This window comes from Octopus bimaculoides, chromosome 1, assembly GCF_046866305.1.
Source record: "Octopus bimaculoides isolate indiv1 chromosome 1, ASM4686630v1, whole genome shotgun sequence".
Taxonomy (NCBI): Eukaryota; Metazoa; Mollusca; class Cephalopoda; order Octopoda; family Octopodidae; genus Octopus; species Octopus bimaculoides.
Genome location: NC_142928.1, coordinates 72,192,441 through 72,204,483, shown reverse-complemented (window position 1 = coordinate 72,204,483; position 12,043 = coordinate 72,192,441). Strand labels below are relative to the sequence as shown.

General features: G+C 35.6%; 1 protein-coding gene across 2 annotated transcripts in view; it reads left to right on the top strand.

Annotated features, from left to right (window-relative positions):
- Positions 1–1,896: 1,896 nt before the first annotated feature.
- The window catches only part of LOC106879039 (aminopeptidase NAALADL1), a 36,225-nt gene continuing 26,078 nt past the window's right edge, over positions 1,897–12,043 (top strand). For both annotated transcript variants that reach the window (XM_014928451.3, XM_014928449.3), the window contains exon 1: positions 1,897–2,845. In XM_014928451.3, coding sequence (XP_014783937.1) covers positions 2,190–2,845 — 656 coding nt within the window. In that variant the 5' untranslated portion in view covers positions 1,897–2,189. The remainder of the gene's footprint in view (positions 2,846–12,043) is intronic.

Genomic DNA, 12,043 nt, shown 5'->3' with positions numbered 1-12,043 from the left:
GTGCTTCTCTTTACGGTTATAAGAACTACTGACGATATATTTATATATATTATCCGAAATGTACAGTATTATATGTCTGTTTTCGGATAATATATCCACTCTATTAAGGCGGAGAGCTAGCAGAAATGTTAGCACACCAGGCGAAATGCTTAGCGGTATTTCGTCTGTCTTTATGTTCTGAGTTCAAATTCTGCCAAGGTCGACTTTGCCTTTCATCCTTTCGGGGTCGATAAATTAAGTACCAGTTGCGTACTGGCATCGATCTAAACTACTGCCCCCCTCCCACAAAATTTCGGGCCTTGTACCCAGACTAGAAAAGAATATACTCACTCTATTGACATATACGAGTGCATTTTTCCCTGACTTATGTACTTTTAGACGACTTAGACACACACACACACACACGCATATATATTAGGTGTTTATGTGTGTGAACAAATGTTTCTCTCTCTTTTGTTTCATAACTAAAACCGGCATTGAAATTATGTTAATACATGATGACTAATACCTAGTTAGAATAATCCCTTCAGAATACGGATGTGATACCCCACGAATATTATTAAGTCCATGACTTTTCAGTAAAATAAATTGGTAAATTTATCAATTTTATTCTTCCTAGAAATTAATTTCTGTTAATCTATAGTAAAAGTACCATTAGTTTTAACTTCGAACGCAAGCTTCAATGTCATAAACTTGAAAGGATCGATACTGATAGCCGTAAAAGCCCATAGGATTCGATCTAACGTAAATTACTTTCGTTCAAGTGCAAAAATAGTGAAGGGATATTAACTTGTATAACGAAAGGTATAAATGTGATGTAATTTCATTCTCCTATAGATTTACTGACTAGATGCCCACTTTAAAAATATCAATTAAGTTTTGTAGTAATCACTGTGTTTTTCGCCTTCGGCCTATTTGCAATTTGTCCTAGCTCTCTGTGTAAAAAAAAGTAAATTTTAAACACTTTCTATCTATTATTTCTACTACAGGCACAAGGCCTGAATTTTTTATGGTGGTAGTGGTGGTGGGGGTATGGTAAGTCGATTACATCGACCCTAGTACAAAACTGGTACTTATTTTATCGACCCCGAAAGGAAGAAAGAAAAAGTCGATCTCAGCGGAATTTAAGCAAGACGGATTAAATGCCGCTAAGCATTTTGCCTGGCGTGCTAACGATTCTTATTTCTTTATTGTCCACAAATAGCTAACCATAGAGGAGACAAACAAGGACAGACAAATGGGTTAAGTCGATTACATCGACCCCAGTGTGTAACTGGTACTTAATTTATCGACCCCGAATGGATGAAAGGCAAAGTCGACCTCGGCGGAATTTGAACTCAGAACGTAACGGCAGACGAAATCCCGCTAAGCATTTCGCCCGGCGTGCTAACGATTCTGCCAACTCGCTGCCTACATCCTTTCTACTATAGGCACAAGGCCTGAAATTTTTTAGGCGGGGGTTAATCTACTACATCGAAGTACTCGAGTGGTACTCATTTTATCGACCTTCGAAAGGATGAAAGGCAAAATTTGGCGAAATTTGAACTCGGAACGTAAAGACGGACGAAATGCCGCTAAGCATTTTGTCCAGCGTGCTATCAATTCTGCCAGCTAAAAAGTTTGTTTCTTTTTAATAACCAGTGAATTAGTTTTAATTTCATTATTTGATTAATTTAATTTTCAATCATACATTTTAATTTGCTTAGTCGTTTTGCTTTTAAAAACCGTATGTGTTATTTTAAATACATACTTCTCTCGATAACTAACATAAAATATCTAATTTTTATAGTTTCTATTATTGTCAGGCGAAAGAAAAGAAGAAGGAAGGGAGAGAAATATTTAGGTGGTCGGTCAAATTGACTGCTGACAAGAAAACTTTGTGATAAGCTCTGGCTCATATCGTTAAAAAAGATTAGACGGAGCGGATTTACAAGTTACTCTCTTGCTTGTCAGCCCTTTGCTCTTGTTTACTTATGTTCTTCCAAACCCGTCTACGTATGAACGAGCTTAATTTATGAGGCTTCCCCCCTTTTTTTTATGATTGTTTACATTTCAATGTAGCATGATTATGTTAAGTTCTTTTGAAGAAGGAGGAAAAGAACAATGAAGTGTGTATCGTGAGCACAACTTATCACTCTTACCTTTCTCCACCTGAGATTACTTTAATAGCATATACAGGTGTGACAAATATGGCGACGGACAGGCTCTCGTCTTTAGACTTGACTACTGTAAACTTCGATGAGGATATATGTTGCAAAAAAACTTCTACTGAATCAAACAAACATTTATTGGAACCATGGAGTGCAGTATCTGCGACAACAATAGGTCATACTGAAGATGACAACGAAGTTCAACAACTTTTAGCTCACAGTAGTAGCTCTTCAATACCTTTATGCTATAAAGGACCTTACAACTGGATCAGTAGCTGCAGTGGTGCTCATGATAAAAATTGTAATGGAACCAGCAATTCATCTTTGTTAAGTGCTAATTACTCACCTCTTCCCCTTTCAACTAATGTTTTCCGAGCCACCCGAAGCCGTCACGGATCCTGTGGTTCAAACTCTACATTAATTTTGATCAGTTTGGCTATCCTAATTATTTTCCTTATGGGATTATTAATCGGTTATTATGTTCGCGTTGGTTCACATAGTACTGAAAATGAAAGACAACCTCTTTTGGGATCATCCGAGGATTACTTGGACACTACAGAAAATAAAAAGATTTGCTTTCAGAAATGTCACTTGGATTCTAAACTGTCTGATCTTTGTTCTAACACACATCTCGAGTCCATACACGGAAATATCATGTATTATATTAATGGAAACCGTATGATGGATTTTATTAGGTAGGAAAGTATAATTTTTTCAAGTTCATTCTACTTCTCATTGTTCTTTATTGGTTTTTCTTCTTCTTTTCCTTAAATATGAGTTCAATCTAATTTGTGCATATGCTTATTTTTTTGCGCTCTTTTATTTTGATAATTGCCTAATGTTTTAAGAATGCGGATCTTATTGATTACAGTCATCATTTGTGGATCTGTAAAAGATATAACTGTATTTCTCTTTAAAAAAAACAAATACAAATATGAAAGGTGTCAGAATTCATTGAGTCCGTGCTTCTATTCCCATATGAAGATTTTCAGTAATGTACCTGAGAAATCTTTATGGACAAAATAGAAAATGAGGGAAATCAAAATTAATGAAGTTCTAAGATATTCATATCAGATATAAGAAATGACATTTAGGTCACAAATAATTGATTTGATATCTTTTTCAGGGCACACGCAGTACTAATATTGCTTACAGGTTTTAGACAAACTTGTTGAATTGAACGTGTTGATCCCGTGATATATTTCCTATAAATAAAATCCTAACTCTTTTTACTAATTTTCACAGCTATACATTTTGTTGGAGTGTTTTGGCAGGGAAATATGCTTTTATCGAAATGTGGTTATTTGTAAATAACCCTTTTTGTGTGGGGTGGGGTGGGGACATAAAAAAATACGATATAACTTTAACATTATGATTCAGCTCTTTATTACATGGCTTGCTGTTATGATACTTTAACCAAAAGTCATTCTGATTAATTCCAACATATTGTATCATTTGATTCATCACTTAATCAATTGTAAAGCAAAGAAGGAAAATACACCCGGAAGATTCTCTACACCCATCTAATTCCCAACTTCTGAAGGTGAGAAAAATAAGATCAGAGTTCATAATTTATTTGGATCTGCATTAGAAGAATGCAGCATTATACTGGTGGGGTTATTCTTAATTTTAGAATCTGGTGGGTTACTAAGACATTTGTGTGTGATTGTAATTTCATAGTAATATAAAGCAATGAAATTAGTTAAAATTCTGTATAGTAGAAGTGTAATGTAATTCCTGACAATTTGCCATTGTACTCTCAATTCAATGTTATAATAATGTACGACTGGTGTGGTTTTCTATGTGATAAGGACTCCTGCAAAAACTATTGATTTATCTCGACAGTTTAATCACTGTTGACCATAAAACTCCAGATAACATTTTGGCTAGAGTCCAAAATAAATGGAATTTAGAGAACTATTCCTACGGGGGAAAAAATGTAAAGAGAGAAAGTATGTTATGCGACACTCCGGGGTCTCTATTCCAAAAAGTAACTTTACTAGCAATATCTATTAGTAATGTTTATTAATGTCGGTCAAATCTACTCACATTTGGAAGAACGAGCATGATTGAAAACAAATTTTCAATGGGGGAATTAAAGGCTTGAATTTATTCTTTTATTCTTGTTTCGGTCATTTGACTGCGGCCATGCTGGAGCACCGCCTTTAGTCGAGCAAATAACCCCAGGACTTATTCTTTGTAAGCCTAGTACTTATTCTATCAGTCTATTTTGCTGAACCGCTGGGTTACAGGGATGTAAACACTAGCATCGGTTGTCAAGCGATATTGGGGGACAAATACATGATAAATTTTATACAGAAATGTTTATATATGTTATACAGACACACATGTAGAACAAAAGAACTTCAGATTCGCTATTTTAAGTAGTAGTTAGCTACTAACAAATATATATTCGCAAAAAGAGTGTTAAAACCACTTAACTGTCAGTGTGGAAAATTTGACAGGTGCATATTAATTTGCAGTCCAGACTGAATAAATATGTAGTGACATTTCAACATCCTCTCTCTACATGTCACATATATGATTTATCCTAATGAATTTAACTGGAGATGTGTGTATAGCTAAACTTTTGAAACATTGCAAATCAGGTACAAACTTGATCAGCAAATAACTCGCTCCGAAAAATTATACAACTTATATGTTTTGTTATGTATGAAAAAATTAGGGTTGGTTATTTTCATATATGCATTTTATTTCCTGAAGCTTTATCTTCTGTCTAGGAAATCATCATAGACTTGTTTTTCCTTCGAATCCACATAGTTATAATTTGTTGTTGTTATGTAAAAATTGGCATGATACAAATTCATCACAAGAGCATTTGAATTTAATCAGTTAAACTTTATTTGTAAACTAGTGAGAATTTGTTGACTGAAACAAGTAAAAGAATACCTCCTTGCTTCCTATGTCTGTATTTTTATCGTCATTTTCGCTTATTGTCATCATTTATCATTTGTTTTTCCATCTGGATGTCTTTCCTATCACCAACCACTTTACAGTGTGGATCGGGATTAACCCTAACCCTATCACAGAGTCTGCAGTGGATTGGCTGACGCGTTTTAGCATTGAACAAATGTCTCCAGGAATTTAGTTATGGCATTTTACTCCTGATTTTAAATCCAGCTAAGATCAACTTTACCTTTCACTCCCATCGCCGATCAATAAAATGAAATAAATACTGGATTGATCTATAAGGCATTGTAGAAGTAAAAATAGAAGTATAATAGTTTTTATTCCCTTCAGAGTTACTACTCATCAGGATGAGTCGCCTTTGTTGTCCCTGTGGAGTCTATGCCTCTTCTGTTTTTTTATTTTTTGACATGTTTTTTTTTTTTTTGCCGATATTGTTGACATTCAGTTTGAACATCTTTTGTTCTCTGTCTGCAAGAAGAATGTGTGTACAGGTGGTATTCCAGAGAGTAGCAGTCTTATGAAGGAGAGTTGAGAAAATGCTTTAGTGCAAAACTTGAAAGATGGGAATGTATCAGAATGAGGAACAGTCTTTGTCACAGAGACTATTGTAATAGAAATAGAAAGTTGAAACGCATTAAGTGAACCCATACGAGAATGGCCTTGTTCGGATGCGATCAACATTGTGTGTGTGTGTAGCAGTAAGCCATCCTGATGTGTACAGCACTTAATTATGTGGTTTGTGGTGAGTTTGTCGAGATTCATCTGCTAATCAAGGCTGATGTATTTTCTGCTTCAAAGAAGAATTGTAGTCTTTTGGATGTAGTTTAGGCAATGTTATGTGAGAGTCACAATGAGAAATTTTCAAAGTATGGGAGATCTAGCATTTGCTGAAACTGAGATGTTTGTGTGTTGTTTTTAACTTAACGTTATTATCTTAATATGTGTAGTGACTGTGCTGTTAAAAGAAACTAGATTGTCATGTTCCAAATGAAGGAAACTTTTAAGGTTTCTATTTATGAAAGCAGTGTAGTTCTGGTTTGAGATGTCTAAGTTGTAAATAGAAGACATAAGAATATTGAAAATTAAGCCTTCTAGTTGGTAGGAAGTTAGAGACTTCCCCTATGTGTTCTAGATAGTGTTCTTCATCGCTATTGCTACAGGTAAATTTTGATAGGGTTATGGCTTTCGTTATGTACTTTGGATGGGTTGAGGTCAAAGTATATTTACTGCCTGGAGTTGTCAGTATGAGATTGGCAGAATTCCCACCAGTTGCTAACTTGGAATACTCCAGCCTTCATGTGTGGATGTAATAATTTGCTATGTTTAGCAGCTGTCATCAAATCTAATGGGTAGCTGGATAAAATTTGGGTTTGAAGGTTAGAAAGAGGTTAAGAGTATTTGGAGTGTCAATGCATTGGCCAGGGTTGTGGGTAGGTGATGATACTGACTGATGCAAACAATCTTCAATGGAAAAATAGTTGACTTCTACATCAGTGAGGTGGGGTGGGGGGTGTAAGAACCAAGAGTAGTTGTGAGTATTGAAATCATTGAGGCTAAAGACTTGAGAGATAATCATACAACTGGTGGTTGTTGGAGGAGTTTGAGTGTGACCAAGAAATGTAGAAAAGAGAGAGAGAAACTGGAAGTTGTTGCTGCTGAAATTCAGTTGAGGCAATTGAGTTGTGGTGTGTAAAATGTATGTAAGAAGTATTGATACCACATCTCAGAGAGGAGTTAGGTTAAAGAGTGAAGCCAGTACATCAAGCTGTGTTAGAGTTTGAGGATGGGTGATTTGTGTCTCTGAGAAAGGAATGTGTATGATTTGCTTGTTAAAAGGAAGTGGTTGGTAGAGTTCCAGTTGAACCACAATCCATGGATGTTTGCATCTAGAGGGAAAATTTTTGTAGCGCATTTGTCATTTTTATTTAGATTTAATTTCATTGATCATGTTTATAGTAGTTTTATTAGGAGTACAGACAACTATGGCTCATAAGTTGCTTTTAAGCACTAAGTTGTTCCATATAGGTAATCCAACTGGAAGGTTGTTACAGGTCAGTCTCTCAATATCCTGTATTTAGAGAGGTGTCAGCCATGGACTAAGTGGGGAAATGGTATGGGATTATGTGCCAATTGATGAGGCAGCTTCCTATTACATTGGCTACAAGGTTGAACCCTGTTTTATCTGGGAATGGTCTTCAACTGGGAAACCTTTTATGCTTCGCTGGATGTGCAGTGTCAGTGTGCATGTGCAACAGAGTGTAAGTGTCTCGAGAGAAAAATTGGGCATAAGAGGCATCAGATGTGGTGTGCAAGTGAGATGAATGCCCTAGTATGGTCATATGATGCATATGGACAAGGACAACTGTGTAAAGAAGTGCTGGTATCTAACTGTGGAGGGAACCTGCAGAAGAAGTAGACTGAGGAAGACAGGGGATGAGGTGGTGAAACATGATCTTCAAACATTGGGCCTCACAGAGGCGATGACAAGTAACCAAGCCCTTTGGTGATATACTGTGCTTGGAAAAAATTATCAAGCCAAGTGAAATAAAAGCATTCATGCTGATGGCACATAAAAGTACCCATTCTTGGAGTGGTTGACATTAGGAAGGGTATCCAGCTGTAGAAACCATACCAAATCAGACTGGAACATGGTGCAGCTCTCTGGCTTACCAGTTCCAGTCAAACTGTCAAACCCATGCCAGCATGGAAAGCAGACACTAAATGAAACGCCGGTGTTAAAATGGGGGTAGCTGATGAAGAAAAATGTTCTCTATGTGGTTTGTGTGTTTTCTGTACTCTGGTTATTATTATTTTCTTGTCTACGTTTTGTTTGCAATGTCCTGTACCCAGATATGCACCTATATATACAGGTAGACATAGGTATGCACATACCTATACGTTTATATGCATTTACCCATTTATTATTTGTTTTATATATATATATATATATATATATATATATATATATATATATATATATATATATATATTATTATGATTGACCGTTGACTGAACACTATTCAATTTTTTTTCTCCGTGTTTTTCTCCTTGTCTCCGTATTCTTTCTGTTGAAGAGCGTAGCTCGAAACGTCAAAGACTTTCCGTATTCCCGAGCGTCATACTAATATATACTTTTGTTATTTACACCACCTGTCCTCGTCTGTTGTTATTATTTGTATATTCTCCCATATATATATATATACTCCTTCACAAACTGTGGTGCTATTCAAGGAGAGTTGCAATCAGAAGTCTCACATCAAGATATTGTGATAGCCTCAAACTTGGGTCTTGGTTCAGATACTTGCAATGGTCATGTGATGTGTTATATTAATTAAATATAGGTTAACTCCTCAAACTGACGATTTGTCTGTTTTTCATTTATGAAAGTTGAGTGCGTCTATCATCAATTTATATTTGCTTTACCATGTTAGAATGAGTTTGAAGGGTCAGATGGATAGAGATCAGTTGTTATTTGGAGTTACTGGCCTTATAGGTTGGTTAGGGAACACATTCCACTTTTATGTTCTATTTTCAACATTTCTATTGTAGAATGCTCTTAATATGAATCATTTTACAGTCTGTATTGTGTCTGCAGCCAAATGAGACAATCACTTTCATTTATTCTATACCATTAATACTTCATTTCCACTTTTTTCAAGTATTTACATAATCAATATCGAACCCAGATCTCGTTCTCCTGATATTCATTTGAGGCAAAGTGGCTGAGTTCCTTTCAAGTGTTGGGCCTCATGGAGGCAGTGACCGAGACCTTTGGCGAGGCAAAGTGACTGAGTTCCTTTCAAATGTTGGGCCTCATGGAGGCAGTGACCGAGACCTTTGGCATTATGTCATGCTTGGGAAGAAGACCCATCAAGCCAAGCAAAATAGCAGTCGTGGCAAATACCAGTGTCACTCAAATTGGCACCCGTGCTGGTGGCACATAAAAGCACCCCAGTCTCGTGCAAATGGTACATGTGCCGGTGGCATGTAAAAACATCCATTACACTCTCAGAGTGGTTGGCGTTAGGAAGTGCATCCAGCCATAGAAAACCATTCCAAATCAGACTGGAGTCTGGTGCAGCCTTCCAGTGTGCCAGCCCAGTCAAACTGTCCAACCCATGCCAGCACAGACAATGGACGTTAAATGATGATGATATGCTTGGATTTATTTCTCATTTTGTTGAATACAGACAACTTCAACAGTGTTACAATTCAAAAGAAAAATCTGAATATCTGCTGGATTAAAAGTTAAGATAATATATTTAGTGAAGAATTGTTAGCTCTGTCAACTCTATTCATGTAAACTTATTGAATCCTTAACCTTATTACACTTATTGTTAATAATAATTATTATTCAAATATAACATTTGTGTGGGAAGAAAATGACAAACTTGAAAGGTTGGATAAGCTCTCAGAGCTTTTATGTATGAACAAGATTATTTTTTGTAAGCAATTATTTTATCAGAGATTTGAATAATTCAAATAAGTATATGTAGAAAATTTTAATTTTTAATTACCTTTGAGTTGAAAAAGACCAGTAAATAATTTTCTGTACATTGATAATTCAAGTGTTATATGGTTAAGAACAACCAATTGCTCACTATGCTTGGATATGCCACATTTCATGCTTGTCTGCGTCAAGCTATAATTTTTTTTTCATGCAGAGTATAAAAGCATAGTCAGAGTATGTTGCATTTCTTTTGCCATCCAGTTTGTTGGTGTATGCTTAAAGATTTGTGGTGTTCATAGCAAAGATTAGTAAATTGCATTTGGTTTTGCAGACTAGTTTCTTGCTTCAGCTCTTTAGAATTTATTGGAAATTAATTATTTTTAGTTAATCTCTATCTTAAAAGGTAGGAAATATTTCTTTTATAATCCTTTTGTTCTCATAAGTTCTCTGTTACACTGCCAGCAAAGTGACAAAATTGTTACCTTCAGGCAAAATGCCTTGTTGTATTTGTTCAGGCTCTGAGTTCAAATCTTACCGTGGTCAACTTTTTTCTTCACTCTTTTGGTGATTGAGAAAATAAAATGACAATTCAAAGTAGTGGATTGATAGAAATGTTAGCGAATTCCATGAGATGACTTCTAATATTTGATCTGGTTCTTTATATTCTGAGTTCTTCAGTTGTAGGCTTAATTTGTTACTCAGTTTAAACTACCATCACCTGGGTACCTTTAACAGAGTGAGTTCATTTTCTTGTAAGCATTTGATGCTAGGATAACTTCATCCCTTCCTCCAACTAGTCTTTGAGGTCCTTCTCTCCCAGACTAAGTGGTAAAAAAATATACGTATATTACTACTGATGAAATAATGAAAATGTATTGTGGTCATTTAGTTTGGTAGTGTAATGTGTTTTAAAATCAAACAGAACATAACAACATATTGGTTTGAATTAATCATGCATTATCTTGTAGCTTTGAGATTTTGATGATGTAATTATTATTGTTAGAAAGACATTGTAGTGTAGGTGTGAGAGGCCAGATCTGTATGGCTTGAACATAAAGCAAGGAGAATATTTGGGCCAGATATGGCCTGTTTAAATGTTCAATGGTTAAAGGAGGATTTAAGGCCAGTGCTATAAATTAACGAAGCAACAGTTATAAAGTATTCTTATTACTGTAAGTGGTAAAATGTACCTCGCCTTGGTACGTAGTTAATCTATAGGTAGATTGAGCCATTACAAGCTGTCTTTGCCAAATATTACAGTATAGTGTCTGTGACACGAAACAAGTCAATAATTCATATTGACCAACTGCAACACAGTAGTAAATACTTTCAATGCAAAGAAAATAGTCATGTCTCTTTGTAGTAATGAAGTAAATATTGTATAGGAAGAGCAATCAATGTGCACATAAAGCAGCAGTGAGGTCTGAAATATTGCAACAACTCAAATATTATAAGTGTACAGGTGTGTGTGTGTGTATGCATGTGTGACTGGGTGATGAACCAAGGGCTGGAGAATATGAACTGCTTGATTTTATAACCGGATGTAGTATGTAAAATATGCTACTTAGATGATGTAATGAATGCTGAGGATGGAATTAGTGATAGTGTTGTGTTTTGGGCACAATAAAAAGATATTTGAGCAGTTTAGGTAATTGCTACCTCTTTTGACACAAAGGACAGATTAACAGATAAGTGTTACCACTAATGTTGTGTTACTTTAAAATGTGAGAAATGAAAACAGATCAGCAACAAAGACAGAATATTTTAAATCCTGTCTGATGCATGTACAACCTGAGTTTGAGTGACAGTTTCAGTGTATATATATACTGACAATGCATTTAGGTGAAAATATTTACAAGAGTATTGACTGTACTACCATCATCATCATCATCATTTAATGTCCACTTTTCCATACTTGCATGGGTCAGATGGAATTTGTTGAGGTAGATTTTCTACAGCTGGATGCTCTTTCTGCTGCCAACCCTCACCTATTTTCAAGTACGGTATTATTATTCTCCCATAGCAAGACATGTTTATCATGAAAGATTGGAAATGAACAACTTCACTTGAATGATGTTGATATGCATTTACAACCATCATGTGATGTCTAGACAAAGGTGCATACAAACAAGGCAAGCAAAACACACACACACACACACACTATGGGTTTTGTTCAGTTTCCATCCATCAAATCTAGTCAAAGCTTTGATTGACCTGGATCTATCGTAGAAGACACTTGCCCACAGTGCCATGCTGTGGAACTGAACCCAAGACCACGTGTTTGAGAAGCAAGCTTCTTAACCAAATGAAATATTTATAAATGGATCATACATGGGTAAAATTTGCTGTTTAGCCCTAGGGCAGCCTTGATTGAGTAAGAGCATTTGAACCTTGTCCATCCCTTCTTTTTATCAGAAATAGGGTGTATAGTATGAGTGAAAGTGTAGTGAGTGATATGGTAGTATAGGTTAAAGAAGATATGCAATGAAGTAATTAGATTAAAAGTGGAATT